At 42.6% G+C, this 17,562-nt stretch overlaps 1 protein-coding gene across 3 annotated transcripts in view; it reads left to right on the plus strand.

Moving 5' to 3' along the window:
• The first annotated feature begins 31 nt into the window (after window positions 1–31).
• Window positions 32–17,562, plus strand: part of ATP2A2 (ATPase sarcoplasmic/endoplasmic reticulum Ca2+ transporting 2) — a 51,836-nt gene continuing 34,305 nt past the window's right edge. For 2 of the 3 annotated variants that reach the window (XR_013226372.1, XM_077308893.1), the window contains exons 1-4: window positions 32–747; window positions 1,853–1,870; window positions 1,960–2,042; window positions 14,824–14,928. Coding sequence is in view for 2 of the 3 variants with exons in the window: in XM_077308893.1 (XP_077165008.1) it covers window positions 630–747; window positions 1,853–1,870; window positions 1,960–2,042; window positions 14,824–14,928 (324 nt within the window). In the remaining variant the exon portion in view is untranslated. The remainder of the gene's footprint in view (window positions 748–1,852; window positions 1,871–1,959; window positions 2,043–14,823; window positions 14,929–17,562) is intronic. The other variant, XM_077308894.1, reaches the window with a different exon arrangement.

Consider the following 17,562-nt stretch of genomic DNA (forward strand, 5'->3'; position numbering starts at 1 on the left):
TGCCCCGCGGCCTGGGCCAATCAGCGTCGTCCACATGCCGCGGCCGCGCGAGGGGCAGCGGCGAGTTGGCTCGGAGAGATTCTATTAGAGCCGGCGGCGGCGGCGAAATAAAAGGGGGCCGCCGCGGCTGAGGGGGGAGACGGGCAGACGGGAGCATCCGCGAGCGGCCTGGGCGTCTGCGGCCGGGGGGTTGGCACCAGCACCCGCGACCCACCCCTCAGGGACCCTCGCCTCAGAAGCCTCGCGGGAGGGGCCGCCGCGGACGTTCAAAGTTCCCTCACGGGCCGAGCCCCCCTCAGGCCTCCTCCGTTGCCCCCCTCAAAAAAAGGGGTCCGCTTGCGGGGGAGAAGGGCCTCCAGCGGCCCCAGGGGACGAGGGGTCGCCTTCTCAATCCCAGCCCCCCCCCACTTTTGCGCCCCCCCTCCCCCCTGTGTCCAGCCTTCTATGGTGGCCGGTCGGGGGCGGCGTGGGGCTCCGTAGGGGCGGGCGGCGGGAGGGGGGCGGCTTCGCTCCTGCTGGTTCCTGCGGCGGCGGCGGCGAGGAAGGAGGAAGAGGAAGAGCGCGGCGAGGAGGCGGCGCGCCAGGGAACCATTCAACGCTGCTGCTGCCGCTGCCTGCCGGCCTCCGCCATGGAGAACGCACACACCAAGACGGTGGAGGAAGTGCTGGCTTATTTCAGCGTCAACGAGAGCACCGGGCTCAGCTTGGAGCAGGTCAAGAAGCTCCGGGAGAGGTGGGGGGCCAACGGTAAGCACGCCCGAGCTGCCTCACCCCCCCCCCCTCGGGAGAAAACCCCAGCCCCTGGGAAGGGAAGATGCTTCGGGGCTTCTCCCCCTCTAATTCGCTTTTCTTGTTGGCCTCATGCGCCTCTTTCCACGACGGATCCGGGAAGACACACACACATTGGGGGGGGGGGGGGAGCCGGCATCTGTTTCAGGACCCGGAATAAGGGCGGGGGAGGGAAGGGAGAGAGGAAGATGGCTGACTCGGAATTCACCTCGTGGGTTTCCTGCATGTCCCGGGCTGGCTGGGGCCGTTCCAACATGCAAGCTGTCAGCCCGGCTTCCTTTTCGCTTTTCAGGGCTGGGAGGGGGGGGGGGGAAGGTGGATTTTGTCAGAAAGGGTGGGGGTGACTGCTAGCTTTCTTTTACACAGGGTCACACTTTTGTGATTTTGGGAGATTTAAACAAAAAATGCTTCTTTGGGTCGCTTCTTTGACCTCTGGTTTCCTCCCTGCTTTCCTTCCGGCTTGGTTCCTGGTTTATTTCAAAGCGGAGTCAAAAGGGCCCCCCCCCCAATAAAAAACCCTACTTGGGGTATTTTTTGCATTTGTGTATTAAAAATCTCTTTTCAAACAGGAAAGCAGTGTTGGGGGGAGGAGAGGGTTCCCAGGATCTACCCCAGAATAGCATAATGGTTGCTACTATAGAGATCTCAATTGTCATTTTTCTTCCGGAAAATGATGGGACAGGAATCCATGTTTGGTAGCGGTGGGGGGAGGTAGTGAAGCATTCAAAGCCTTTGACCCTGTGTGTGGGAAGCTGCATTAGAAGTTACAGTTGGCACCAGTGATGACTTGGCTGAATTTGTAACCTCACTAGCTTACTGCTGAAACACACTTAACCGCATGAGGCCTGAGCTGTCTATCTGCCTGCCTCATTGATAGAAGGCGCTGTAAGAGTGATGTAGCATATGCCTGCATAAATGTTTTCAGTTGAGTGTATTAGTATAACAGGCTTCAGTTTCAGAACAAAATTGAGAAACATTTCTGAAGGAATGCAGTTATCTAATGGAATTTCCTGATTTTTCTCTCACATCTTTCACATGCTTCCTGGAAAATTGTCCCTTAAAGAACTACCGGCTGAAGAAGGTAAGCAAGCTCATAATGCGTCTGTTATATTTCTCTCTGTGTTTCACAGTGTGTATTTTACAGTTTGTCCCTACATTTTATCTTGGCAGGAAAAACTTTACTTGAGCTCGTGATCGAACAGTTTGAAGACTTATTAGTTAGAATTTTGTTGTTGGCAGCATGTATATCTTTTGTAAGTATTCTATTATATTCTTGACATATATTTTGATAATATACAGGTTTACCCAAAGTTCTTAATTTGCTGTGTAAAATTTTGCAAGATGAAATTGCATGATCAGATTAAGACTAGGCATTTTATTTCCTCTTTGCTGCAGTTACTAATCTCTAAATCTTAAAACAATAAATTGGTTCCTAATCCTTAATATGCTTCTTTAGAAACAAATGCAAGATCCAAATGAAAGCCTATACAGAGTGCAAACTGTATATAAATTAAGCTAGAAATGGCTTTGGATGAATATCACTTTTGTGATATTTTTACCTTGCCTTGAAGCTGATTTGCCCAGTGTTGCCTTTTAACCTTGGCCCCAATAGGAAGGTGAACTGGTGTTTTTTGGCAGTTGATTGTTATGAAACTGACTGAGACTGGAAGTCTTTTTTTGGATGCAATGCAAACTGTAAATAGAATTTGCATGGGGAATATTCCAGTTGCCTTCCCTCGCTGATAATAGCAAGGTGACAGTTGTTGCTCTTGACAGTGACAAGAATGGTGACAGCAGTGATGGCACCATTGTTGACCAAATTTGGTAACTGACCTTTGGGAAGCCTCTTGTAAAGCAAACTCCTTGCCTTGCATGCAGAATAAGTGGATGGAGCTGTGAAACTGGGTCTCAATGTATATATTTTAAGAGGGGGCAGGTTATTGTTGTCTGTTTCCTATTGTGTGTTTGTGGGGGAACAGAATCAAAAACACAGGTGGTCATGGTAGTGTAGTCCTGGTCGAGTTAAAGGGGAGAAAATTGGGAAGATTCTCTTCAGAGAGAATGGGCTAAAATACTGACAGCTATGTTGCTCTATATGGTGTTATGTGTGATTTTGGGAAAGGCTAGGTCTCAATACCTGTTTGTCCCCAAAGATCCTAATGCATGAGGCTGCTCATTACCTGATTCTACCTCACGGGGCTAATGTGAAGGCTACTGAGACAACAGCTGTGTATGCTGAAAAAGTAGCCTAGAAAAGGTTGGGATCCAGAGGCCCTTATTGTGTGTACTCTAGGACTTTCTTTCTGCTACAGCCCATTGGGTTATGTATAACTATTCTTAACAAGGCTGAGGGATTTTTTTTTTGGTCCCATAGAGCAGGGGTAGTCAACCTGTGGTCCTCCATATGTCCATAGACATATGGAGGACCACAGGTTGACTACCCCTGCCATAGAGGCCTGTTATCAATCACCTGACCAACATGCATGTGCTTCAGAAGGTGATGATCCCCAGAGGTACTCCTAACACTGCTGGAATTCATCGTTTTCCCAGAGGTGGTGAAAGTGGGGGGTGGAAGGTGACAGGTTGTCACTTACCTGGCTAGTACAATCAGAAGAAAGCTGAGCCCCCCAAAATTTGCTTTCTTCCCCATGCCAAGGATAGGCTACTGGTGTCCAGTCTCCTCCCAAGCCCATTCCACCTGGGATTGAGAGCTCCTCATCATAGGAAACTGAGGAAGGCATTAGGGAGATTGCAAATCATCTCCGCTGGATCTGTGCTGCTGTTTGAGATTCAGGAGTAAGGCAAGCTTGACATTGCTGGAACTTACCCTCCTGAGGAGTGGTGGAGCAAATCAGGGCTGTGGAGATGGACACAGATCATGCCCGCTGCTTCCTCTCGGGCTGCCACCCTCTTCAGATTCTGGCGCTTCAAGTGGCTGCTGAGCTTGCTTGTGCAGTTAACTGATTCTGGCTCCAGATGATTCCACAGTTTTCTGGAGCAGCTTTTCAAGGTCATGAAAGATGTGTTGGGAGGGAGTAACATGGGAAATCCAGTGCCTGGGCAGAAGCACCAGCACGGGTCTGGAACTCCTGATCTGTGTTTTTCCTTAAGTACACGTAATATAAATAGCAATTTCTCAAATAACTGCCGTTTCCTGGTACCTTTTAAAACGAAAAAAAGACACAATCCTTGGCAATTGACCTGAGACAGTAAGGAGGGTAATCTTTCATACTGTTACTATGCAGTATAGTCTGCTGCTGCTTCTAGGCCGGTAAGGGTTTCACATAACAGAACAGGCTGGCATGATGCTTCAAAGAAAGGGGGGCTTCAGTTCTGATATGCACATTCTGCTTTGCTGAAGACAGGGGGCTTAGTCATTCTGAGGCTTTTTTCCTTATGAAGGTGAGCTTTGTTTGTCAGTACCAATTTTGAATGAGTGGGCATTTTATCTGTAGGCAGCTAGCGCTTGAGATGACAGTTACATGTCTTGGAGCGTGGTGGAGAGTGTGGTAGAAAATAGGGTTACTTTGGCCCGCTAAAAAAAATGAAGGAATGTCGTCTCAGTAATAGATTTGATCAGAGTGGTTTAACTCATTGCTTTGCCTATTAGTTCCTGAATTTGATTAGTACATCTGTTTCATGTAACAAAGAATCTGATTATTTCCCCTTTATAAAAACTTCTGATTTCAAACCAGAGTTGAATGTCAGTTGATTATTAGTGTGGTAAGTTCTGAAAGCATTTGCAGTCGAGAGTATTCTGCTTGTATAGGCCTCAAACAGGACTCAGCATTACACCAGAACATAGTAAGCAACATGAAATTGACCTTTAGAGTTAGATGGCTCAAACTTGGGATTGACTTGCCAACTGGGAAGGGTGGGCTGTAAAAATAAAGCTGTTGTTATTATTATCTTATCCAGTATTCCTTAACAGCTATGAATTTGTTTCCCTAAACAGTTTCCTCAAAGGAAACTACTGAGGCTGTTCTCCCACAGTCTGTTCTAATCTTTCAAAACTAAATTTGGAATATGCTAATTTCACAATAGTTGTACAAACTGGGCATTGGCTTCCATGCCACAGTTGGTATTTGAACTGAGTTTATTATTACTGCTTTAATAGTATATTCTAATTCTGTTTAAATTCACCAATGACATTCTAGACTTGCTTTATACATATTAAAGATATTTACGGACTAGGTTTTGCAAGGGGGATTAGCGTCGACTATATTTGGTGAACAAAACTAATTGTGATCCTCAAACTGCATTGTTAAGCAATTGTCTGTGGGTTCTCAGATACAGTCCTCTTTGCAAATCAGGATTCTTTTTTTCCAGTTGGGTTTGGTTTTGATGAGTCTCTACAGATGAGAAACAAATTTAGACCAGCAAATTCATTGCTGGACAAAACTGAGATATGCACTGGCATGCTGAAACTTTGACATCTGGTAGTTTTTAATCAAATATACCTCTGATATATTATATTACAGTGTGGCTCTCCCCCTGCACTGCATTAATACAGAGATAATTGTGACTACTGATGTTGGAGTGCAGAGTGGAGATACTCGATTGTAAAGTGTTTAAAGCTGTTCCTACTGGAATAACTGGATAACTGAGTTGTTCAATAATGATAATACTCTTGACCATTCATTGACCAAAGAGATACTTATAAGGGCTCGTGTGAGAGTGCTGGGGCAAGAAAAAGGTCTAACTTCCAAGGCTTGAATGGATTTTGAAAAATCTCAAGGAAAATACAGGACAGCAGTTTTTTAAGGGGTGGGTGGAGTCTGTGATAGGAGATGCTACATTGTGCTATAAATGTGATTTAAAATGCTCCAAATCTGAACTGTTACTATCTCACTGCTGGATTGAATACATAACTTCTGTATTAACTTACCTGGTATCATAAAGTTCCATACAATAATTTGGATGTTGAGCAATTGTGGTTCATCCATTTAGTATGCAAGGTTGTCTTCAAAGATGAACATGAATTTAAGTATGGGCTGTGTTGATGATAGAAATCCAGGAAGAAATTGCTTTGAGCTAGTTTTGTATGCATGCCATTTTTGTGAATTGTTGGAAAAATGGAATGAGACAACTGCCCCATAGATCTGGATTTATGCACTGTTGTGAAGAAGTACAGCAGGCATGCCGCGAGGAAAATGGAAAAACTAATTGTGACTTCAGGATAGTATATACCAGCAATGGGAAAGAACCAGTTCATGAGCCAAAATTCAGTGGCCAGGAGATTAGAGTCCAATCTGGCCAGTGTGGGGACTGTCTAGAACCAGCTTTCTTAGGTTCATGCCCATCCCTGGTATAGACATAAGTACATTTGCTAACAATGTGTTGGAAGATACTTAAGTCCTGTCCTGAGCTGGGCATACTAGTTCACTCTCTTCTATGTTGTCTCCTCTGACTAGCGGTGAATCATTAACGCTTGACAGGCAGAAGTCTTTCCTAGCTTCACTGCTTCCCTCTGGGGGTTGAACCTGGGGTTTTAGGCATATAAGTCATGCACTTTTCCATTGAGCTAGGCTCCAATTCTTGGAGAGGCCCTTCCTGCAACATTTGGGTGCAGTTTCAATGATTACGTATTCATTTGAAGTTCAGATTTCTGTTATTCCCCTGAACAGTACAGCCTGCTGTCAAACTTCTAACGGTGACCATGATACTGACGTTTAGCACACACAATCATACGTCTGTAGCCTAGTGCATGCAGCATAGAAGATTAAGCCATTGGAGCATGAGATCGTTTTACCTACTTGTATCTATTCTACCAGGAGTAATTCACGATGCTCTTCATGCTCTGCATTCATACACAGTGTTCTAGCTTTGGCATTTTCCTACTTCTGTGGAATGGCTTTCAATCATCTCTGCATATGTTATCTCATGGCACTTCTTGATGTGGACCTGATATAGCTCAGGAAGCACATTTGTAACCTGAATATGCTTTTGTTGCTGCTCTAATTGCAAAGACAATTCTGCTTTTGGATAAATCAAAACTAAACTTGCTCCGCCTAAAGAGTCACATAGGGTTGATAATTTTACTATATTAGGAACGAAAGAAGGGATTCTACCTGTTATGTAAGATCACTTTGTTAAGCAATGTTTTTTGTTTCCCCCTCTGACAAAGCAATGAACGTTATGTGACACCTCCACTAAAATTGGATGAAGGGGTTTAGTGTGGATGAAGACCTAATTTTATTTCAAGCACCTCCATTTGACAACTCCTTGCAGCTTTGATGTCTTGAACTTTGTGCCTCTGAAAAGGCATTGAAGTAGAAATATTTACTATGCAACCTGTCTTTTTACAAAGGATGTTTCAAAATGGCTGATGACTTTCTTTGGTTGACAGATGTATAATGAAAATGAAAATTTAATTTCTGGACTTATCTGAGAAGGATATCACAAAATGCTTAATCCCATCGTGCTTTTAATGAGCTGATTAACAGACTGGTTTTTTTAATCTGATGCTAGCAAAATCATTGATCACATTCTGGGAGTTTCCAAAGCCGTGTGGTAGTTCAGGTGCTTAAGATGAGGGGAAAGCAGTTACCGTATTTGCTGGCGTATAAGACGACTGGGCGTATAAGACGACCCCCCAACATTTCCACTCAAAATATAGAGTTTGTTACATTACATTACAGTACTATGGGCCACTATGGGCAGCTATGTCTATCCCAGCTGAAGTGCACCCGGCGTATAGGACGACCCCCCCACTTGGAGGCATGTTTTTCAGGGGAGAAAAGTAGTCTTATACGCCAGCAAATACTGTATGTATCTCAATATATTGTGTTTTGCGAACTAAAACTGAATATCGTTTTTAAGAAGTCACAATTGAAAGAGTTGCAGGATTATTTTTAAAAAGCAGTTGTTTAAGAAGGATCATCTTACTAAGATACTGTAAGTTGGTAATTGCATTGGTTCTATATAACCTTTTCTCCTTAAAGTCAGAGTAGCCATAAGTAGATACAGATAAATGCGTAAGGGAAGGTTGCAGGCTGAGTTAATGTGGCTTCCCTCTGTTGATGTTCATTTTTCTGTGCAATTCTCTGTGCAAGGAGAGTTGGCTCACTTTGAATCGTGAGGAGAGATGAAACAATTTGAACTGATGGTTGGCAGCTTCCTATATGGCTAAATAAGTTGTGCGGAACAACTGGCACAGGATATTGCAAAGAAAACTTTAATTTTAAATGAAATATGGTAAATTAGACTTACTAAAATCAGCAAGCTATTAAAAGTCCAGATGGCACTCTAGAGAGGGTGAGAAAAACTATGGTGTTAATAAGGGACTGTCAGATCCATAAAATGTACTAAATATGCCATCTAACATTTAACAAAACTGCATTTTAGCAACATTAGGCATATAAATGAATTGGTTTAATTAGACTTAGGCAGGGTATGTATTCTGTTAGCCTCTGAAATACTTTTTCATTCAAGTGATTCTCCCCCTCCCCGCAGATGTATGGATTATTGATTTAATCTATTATTTGCATGCTCTTTGCTTTAGGATTAGTCATAGTCATTAGTTATCTGGCACCGGTGGCATATTAATAATGGCTAATGTAACTTTTCATGAAGTGGTGGAGTTTGCACAGGAATAGTTACAGTGTTTTTAGTTTTCTTCTTTCACGACTAAATTATTGCTGTCTTAATTGTCTTTTTCCCAACATGTCAGAGAATGATCCTGGATTAATTGAACTGTTGTAGTTACAAAGCTTGTTTCTGTTAATGTCCATACCTCCTTTGAAATTTCTGGCTAGTTCTGTGATGCAGGCATTCTGCAAGCAGTGAATAAATGAATTAGGGGGAGTCTCAGAGGTGGTTCAACTTCCCATCTTAAAAGTAGTAAGAGACTTGGTATTTCTTAAGCCAGTACAGGAGTAGAGAAACAAGACTTTTTCCTTTCTATCTTTCAGTGTACCTTTTGGAAAAGGTTTTAGTTTATTTTAGTTTTATTGAGTTTGTATTCATGCTTAACTCAGAACAATATGCTCACAGTCCCTTTGCACAGTAGCCATGGCTCTGCATGGCTGTGAAATATCCATGGGCAGCGATAGCCAGCCAGGTGTGCCAGGATTTACTATTCAACGTGTTACATCTTTGTTTTGTTAAAGAGCGTTTTCTGGCAGAGTTCCAAAATGCTTTGGCTTGGGATATGCAAATTTGGGTTCCCCTTGGTAGCAATCCATAATTTCTCCTGCCTCTCACCTGAGATTGAATAAAAAGTTTTCTTTGGTACCTCGTATTTCAGTGTGATTTGAGGGCACTTGAAAACAGTGATACCTCTTAAGTGTGGCAAGTTTGGGGCAAGCCCCAATCACTATTCTGTTTTGGTATAGGTACTTGCAAGGGACAGCTGCCATCAGCAATGTAGCAAGTACATTTCAGAACTCCTGATCCACTTTTTCAGTGTTCAAAATATATATTAACATAATGGCATAACTAAAGGACAAATCTACTAGTAATACGTTTTTCACAATCACGTTTTTTCCTCTGTCTCCTTCCTGTTTATACATGCTTGATGCTCCCCCCCCCCCCCCGTTGGGTTTTACCCCTTTCATACAATCCTTTGCTATAAAGGAACGGTGATCAGTGCTGCAGTAACATATTCACACTGTTACTCCTTTAAGCTTAGATTTTGTTTGGCAGCTGTCATTTTAAAACTGTGACTGGATTGTACTACTTCCAGCTGCAGAGTTAGGGAACTGGATCTGTCGCACATCAGCATGGCGTTTGTTACAGGGCTCAGAACTTGAAAAATGTGACTATTTTAGATTCTGGAATTATGTTTTGCTTTGGTTGATGTAGGAAGTCTAAGGAGTTTTTATTGACGGCTTGCAAACACCAGAGAGCATCCTGCAGGGCGTCCAAAGAAGACTGCCTTCATGACTCTGGTTGCCTTTTTTTTTTTGTCTGTCCTGTTTCTCCCCTCCTTCCTGTTGAAGACTGCTGAGGGGCACTAAGGACATCATGATGGAATTGCGTCAAGGCACAGGAGCATGCAACAGAACTAAGTGCCCCTTAATCAGCAGCACAGTTAGAAGGCTTGATGTCACCAGTGCTGCTTAGACAGAACATTGGTAAAATGACATGTATCTTGCAGAAACTGTCTATTCACAGGCTGGTGTCAGGCTGGTCTCTATTTGAGGGGGGGGGGGGAGAATTAAATGGACATAAATTTGACTTGGGGAACAAATTCTAAATAGCCAGTCCTATTGCTGAACAGATTTACTTACCAATTCTTTGGGCCTCAGAATAACCATTTTCAGACAACTGTATTTGAACGCATGTATGGATTATGAGATGGCAGAAGAGAAACATATTGAGAAATTTAACTGTTCCAGTGAAGATTGGACCAGAGATTATAGTTTCGTCTGAACACCGTAAAGTCAGAGAGTAACGTTCTTGTGTTCCATACTTTTGTATGTAACCCTTCTTATTGGATGTTCCTTTAAAAGTCCTTCCTAGAGGAACTGTTTATAGAATTGTTATAATAGACTTATTCTCTGTTAAGATATTGTTCTTCTAAATTGAAGTTTCCAATTGAAAACATTTTGAAATTGATGTCTCTTGATAAAGCTGCGCAACAAAACGCATTCAGATTTATTTAGAATTCTGGATGTTAAAGAATCAACTGAAGGTTGAATACTCCCTGGAAGTCTGTTTATTATATTGTAATATTTGATGAACCATATTTGAATCCCAGTGTCCTATTGCTTGCTTGGTGTGCTATATAGACATGATATCTAAAAGGCATGATATCTACTCCAAAATAATTCTGGACTTGGCTCTACTGCATGCTCTTTTAGCTGCTTTAGACTTTAATATGATTGACCAGCCTCTATATCCATTATGTTCTATAGCTGATAATATTCGCATTTTCTTTAGCATTGACTTATTGTAATAATCAACATATATTTTGAGCATATAATCAACATATATTTTTTGTATAGTACATTGTATCACCTGGCAGGTGATTTCAAATTTGCTTGGCACCTGTTTTGGTATGTCAAGAAGAAATTCAGATACACTATTTGCTTTCCAGAAGAGGTATTTAGTCCTCACATGGTTATAAAAGAACAGTGTTTTAAGCATTTAGACGAGATAGGGCTGGGGTATATTCTCTTGGCAAACTAGAGATAACTCCAGATTAGATTCTTCATGCTTGGGGGTTAAGCAGTGAATGGATTTTGCCAAGTGTGGAAGAGTTCAATAGATACAATAGATGAACGGCTGTTATGAATATTTCAAAGCTGAAGTCATACTGCTAAAAATCAATTAATGTAGTCTCTGCCCCTGTGCCTTTAGTTCACACTCCCTTAAAAATTTTCACTTAGAAATTTTATTTATTAGTAATTTTATTTATAAATGTGACAAATGTGTAAATAAAGCCTTAAAAAATTAGATCCCTGTCCTTTTGTCTATTAAAGCTCCAGAGTTTATTTTAAATGCCATTAACTTGGGCCTGCTTAACGTTTCTGTTGGGAAAGTAGGGGAAAATTTTTGCAGATTCTCTCTCTCTCCCCCCCCCCTCCATTTTGTTCCTTTGGGTTCCCTGTAACCCACTCACAGCATTTTGAACTGCAGCAGAAGGAGGAAGGCAAGAAAGCTCCACTTCCCTGACAATCCTGATGTCATCAGTAATTTGGATCTGTCACTTTCTCTCACCCTATCCTACCTCGCAGGGCTTTTGATATACAGTGGTATAGAGAAGATTTCCTTTGAGTAACAACAGGATAACAATGTACATTTTTTTAATGAGAATCCAAGTCAATTTTTTTGTGCCACACACTGTGGAGAAAGTTTAATTTTAAGGAATCCAACTTCTGTGTGAATAGGAATATGAAACATTCATACTCTCTGCTAATTGCAAAGTTGTAGGGGGTGCTGCTCTTCATAATTCAGGAAAATATGTATTACTACCTTGTGCATTAGTAGATGTTTATAGCTGTACGGATATCATATGTTAACTGAGACCAGTTTTAAATCACCTTGCCAATATTGCCTGTCACTGGTTAATGCAGCTGTGAAGGTAATTTAATACTGATCTCTTTTTTTCAACACTCTGCTTTTGAGTGTCGTCTTTGGTTTATGTTATAGCTGCATGATTGGAGCTCCATCAAGTGGCTAATGGTGTCGTCGTTGCAGCCATTTTAGAGAAGATGTAATCTTGGAGCGCAAACTGGGTGTTTCATGCACGTTAGGACACTCTGCTGTAGTCCTGTTTTCCTTGTTTCAAAGGGGGTAGGGAAAAATTGCAGGCTTTGAGATTATTATTGCTAAATTTCTATATCGCCCTCCTGGAGACCACCTCAGTGTAATGTAATTAGCAAATAATTTTAAAAAATCAGTACCCTTCCCAGCCAGTACCAACCTCAGTTATTGTCATACTTCCCAGCAATTGGTCACTATCATTAGATTTTTTCCCCAGCCTCTGGTGTTTCTTTGGGAGTGTTTTGTTGGGAAGGGCCTGTAGATGTTGTGAGGTCATCTACAGCAGGGGAAGTCAACCTGTGGTCCTCCAGATGTCCATGGAGCGTTTGCTGGCAGGGGCTCATGGGATTTGTAGTCCATGGACATCTGGAGGTCCGCAGGTTGACCACCCCTGATCTACAGGCCCTCCCTAGCTTGGTGGAAGAGCTTCGACTTGCAGGACCTGTGGAACTGCCAGCTCCAACAGGACCTGGGTCTCTTCTGGGAGCTCATTCCATCAAGTAGAAGCCATGACTGAAAATGTCCTGGCCCTGGTTGAGGCCAGAGACCACCAACCAGTTGGAATTTGCAGAGCGTAACAGGCTTTGTTATGTATCTATATAACCGCCCCCCCCCCCCCCAATTAGTAACCCTTGGGGTTTGCACGTGAGTCCAGTTGGGAAACGCTGAGGTAGAAACTTTGAGTATGGTACTTGGGAGTTGCTGAATTAAAACTAACCACACAATAATCCTTCATTTTCCTGCTTGTTCTCAGTTTATAACACTGGTGAGCTCTGCACTTGTCCCTTAAACTTTGTACTTATTGTTACTCAAGATGGCTGTAGCTGCCTTCTTCATTAATCACTGTACCTTCCAAGTGACTGTGTACTCAAATTGAATGAACTCTGTAAAAGGATATGTTGCCCATGACCTAAAGTGCCACATTTGGCACATTTGTTTAGGGAATTTCCTTGTTCTTGCTTGATCATCACAGCAGCTTCAGGAAGTGCCTTGAGTTTCTGGGAGATCTAGTAGGTCTGTTTCCAGATTCTCCCAGATAAGACTGGAATGTTACACCCATTTACCCCCCCCCCCGGAAGTAAATAAAGTGCCCAGCAACTGTTTACACTCTCCACACCTTCTATCTTGCTGTGTTCCTACCTCTGAAGATGCCAGCCACAGTGACTGGCAAAATGTCAGGGACTAAAACTAACAGACCGCAGCCACATATAGTGCAGAAAACCCACAACAACCAGTTTCCGGGATTCTTGGCTGGGCAGCGGAGGAGGAGCTAGATGAAGAGAGGCTTGGAAGTCCTCTGATCTCGACCATTCTTTATCTAAATTCTACTGTTCATCTAAATTCTCTGTTACTGTGTGTGTGTGTGTAAAATATGTGACTAGCTGCTGTTCTGGTGAAACTAGAGAAGACCTTGTGAGATCATTGAATGCATGGGGAGGTTGTTTGTTGTGGATTCTGAATGGTAAAGAGTAGCTGCGAGACTCTCTGTTTGTATAGGGGTTATGCAATGTGAAATTTCAGCCCTTTCCCACATATCACTTTCCTGATACAGATGTTTTCTTCTCCCTACTCCCCCACCCCCAGTTCTCATTTGAGAGCCAGTGTGGTGTAGCAGATAAGGTCAGTGGACTCGAATCTGGATAAATAAGTGATTCCCCACTCCTTGTTGACATGAAGCCAGCTGGGTGAACTTGGGTCACTCACAGTTCTCTGAGAGCTCTCTCAGCCTCACCTACCTCACAGGATGTCTGTTGTGGGGTATAGAAATGAACTCTTCTCACCAGGAGAAGCATACACAGTACTAACACAATTTAGCCTTGGCCTGCAGCTGCTCTTTGCCTTGCAGGAGGGTCAAACCATCTTCATTCCTGGTTCCATTTGTGTTCCCCCCTTCCCCACAGCTGCTCCTTACCATTTAAAAAAACCCTCATGTGAACGGATTTATTGTGCGTTTCCCAACAAATGGGCTAAGGCACAGGGTACAGGGCGTGACTGGTTCTCCCAGGGGGCATCTCTCAAGCTCCCTTCTCATTCAGCCCTAAGAAGGTCTGCTTTCTCGGATTAACCTTTTAAACTTTCTCAACGATTCATACATAAATTACATTTTTCTCAAAATCAGGTGAGCTAATAGTGTGCACACTGCCATTGTGGGCCAGAAGAGGTTAAAAAGTTAAACAAGATTCTTGGGCACCAGTCAAGGGAGGCAGTTCTTCCAGGTGATGGGATCAAATCACTGCAACTGCCCAGTCATGATGACTGGATTCTTTGCTTTGACATTGGTTCTGTTAGGCTTGCTACATTGTTCCCGAGTTCTGCAGTCCGAACTGAGCATAAGTATGCAAACTGGGGTCTTTCACTATGTTTAGAACAACTCTTTTTTTTAAAAAAGCCTCTTTAAAAAAAATATTAGGAATTGTCTCCCAACTCAATTTTGAGGTGTAGCTCCTCAGATGACCACATTAATTGTCCTGTAAAAAGACAGGACCTAGGACAATTGAATAACTCCTTTTGGTGTGATTGTGTATATTTAACATATAGGATTTGTTTACAAAGGCATACCTTGATGATTTGGGGTAAAAATTATCTTGTTGATTGTTGTAGATGTGTGAATTGCAAGTCGTTTGAAAAGAGGTAGGGGAGGGAGGCTATTTCTGCGAAAGCATGGAAGGTGTGGTTTAAGTGACCCAGCGGAATGATTCAGTTAATCTTAGAAATTCCTGATTACCAGAGAATTAATGGTTTCAGAATTAGAGATTATTGTAGCATGTTAAAGAAATTCCATCTAATCATGTGCATTTTTTGTAACTCTGCTTTCTCTTGTAGGTGTTGGCCTGGTTTGAAGAAGGTGAAGAAACAGTAACAGCCTTTGTAGAGCCTTTTGTAATTTTACTCATATTAGTTGCTAATGCAATTGTGGGTGTGTGGCAGGTAAGCAAACTCTCTTTAATGCTGACCCTTTGAAAATTATAGCAAACATTGGTGCAGTGCGGGTGTTGTTCATGCATATGCATTTTAAACAGCTTTGAATTAAAATTGCCATATGTTACAGCGATGTAAAAGGAAGCCGTGAGATTTTTCGATATCATTTAAAGGAAGTGTTTCAAATTGTGCCTTCTCAACTCTTGAAGAGAGAGGCTGTGCATGTATCCAAGGAGCCATGTATCTAATTCAGCGCACTCAAGGAAGCTTTGGGCTTTCTTGAAGAGCAACCTCCCCCGCTTCTCCACCCCCCCCCCTTTTTCAAATGTTTCATGGCAACCTTTTGAAATGCTGCATGAATCAGTTTTCTTTTAAGTATTTCTGTCTTGCTTTTCCCTCCCTTTGGGACTCGAAGCAGCTTACAAAGAATGCAAATATAGAATTTAGACAAACAAGACAGCAAATACAAAACATTCACCATTAAATTAATTTTGTGAGTTCTAGTTATCTGTCTTCAGGTTTCCTGATAGAGAACTGAGTATGCTTTGGAATGGAAAGGACAAGCTATTAAGCCTTTGGGGTTTGTTTTTCGTTTCTATTAGGCAGTCTGCGTTTATATTCTGTTTGTTAGTGAAAAGAAAAAATTTGTTAAACATACCCAAGCCCTTGGGTGCACCTAAAGTAATTTTTTAAAGATTATTGCTGTAACCAAATTCTGGCCATGTGCAGACATCACAAAAAACCTCTGTATTAGGTGCCAGCACATCTGGCCCTTTTCCTCAGGTGTTTCCTCCCATCTGGTGTGCCCCTTGCATGCAGACTGAATAGAAGCTTGCCAAACCGGGAAGTTTTTGGTCAGCCCTCCTGTGTTTACCATAAAATTCAGATATTGTGGCAGAGTGGGGCTTTACTGATCTCTTCCCAAACTGTAAATTGGATACATGGTTGTAAGCAATATTTGCCTGTCACCTTGCATGTAAGTTTAGTAGGAGTTCTGCCTTGGAGAGTTCTTTACTTGGAATGACCTTTGTTAACCTGTTCACTTTGTCCTGCGGAATCATTGCGTCCTGTCATGGCAAGGCTTGGTACAGAAATATCATTTACTATGCTGAGGTATGAATAGCATTGCCTGTTCTTGCAGTGTTCCCCATCCACATGTATGATGCCATATGGAGGATCTACAGCTAAGCTCATTTCAGTGTTCTCTGAAAAACTTCTCTCCATCCTCTGAATTGCAGCTGTTAGTGGAGAGAGCCACAAGCTCTTCAGCATCAGTAGAACCCTCTAAAGGGGCTGATAAGAATCATATTCTAGCTGATGCTGAAATATGGCTGACGCTATTTTGCTTATCTAAAAGTTTTAGTAGCAGTAATGTTATTTACGAACCATATAACAGCTAGGCACTGTAAAAGTATAATTTATAAAAATTCCCTGACTGCCAATCATAATCATTGTGGTTGGAAAAGGCTACCAGTATTTATACTAAATCATATGTTAGTAGAGCACATAATTGGACCACCAGCAAACTTTCTTTCCCACTTAATTACAATTGGTACCTTGACCTCGCCACCGTTCCCATTGCCCAGTTCATCCAATAGCCACTGTCCCAAGTACTCTTCATAGTATTTAGTTGCGCTTATACTATGGATAGGAATGGTAGAGGACAGGAAGGCCTGGAGGATCATTGTCCATGGGGTCACAATGGGTTGGACACGACTTTGCACCTAACAACAACACCACCACTATGGATGTCAAAACAGAGTCCTGTTCAAACCGTTGGTTTATAGCCAAACCTTAGCTGTGGTGGTTGAAGTGCTGCTGGTTCCATTACGAGGTTCCTTCACGGTGTTCTTCATACAAATATGCCTGTATGTGTGCTCTGCAATTGTCTTTTTGTCTAGATCGGGGTAGTCAACCTGTGGTCCTCCAGATGTCCATGGACTACAACTCCCATGAGCCCCTGCCAGCAAATGCTGGCAGGGGCTCATGGGAATTGTAGTTCACGGACATCTGGAGGACCACAGGTTGTGATTACCCCTGGTATAGATGACAGAGTGGCCTATGTAAGTAAGGCTGTTGCTATGCAGTATTGCAGGAAAAAACTTGGACAGGCAAAATGTTTGAGAAGGGAGAGTCCAGACACAGTCATTTCTGAATGTATGGCGATAATGGGAATCTGTCCCACGGCACCATGGTAACATAAATATTGATGGCAGTCTTCATACATTACCCCGCCACTGCCAAGAAGGAGCTGCCAGATTCTGACTCATAATTTTGAATAGATAGCATTGTTTTTATAGGAGTTCAAGCAGATTAACTATTTCACTTTTTTATTAGATTTTACTAGGTTTTTGATTTTATGGCTTTGACATGGAACAGTGGGTAGCTACCATAGACTAAAAAAACAGCACAAATTTTTGAATAGGGAATGAGTAGGACTGCATATTGTCTGCACACTTATCTTTAAACTGTTTTCTGCCGTAGTTTGACACAGGGTGGACCCTCTACCAAATTTTGGTTGGCACAAACCTAGAAGTACAGGAGCAAGTTCTGTGTACACAAGAGGGGGGGGGGGCAAGGAAGTTCAGGAAGCTGCCATGTGATCTCAGCAACCAGGCCATTTCACGCAAGGCAGGACTGTGT

Source organism: Paroedura picta, chromosome 13 (genome assembly GCF_049243985.1).
Source record: "Paroedura picta isolate Pp20150507F chromosome 13, Ppicta_v3.0, whole genome shotgun sequence".
In the NCBI taxonomy this organism is placed as follows: Eukaryota; Metazoa; Chordata; class Lepidosauria; order Squamata; family Gekkonidae; genus Paroedura; species Paroedura picta.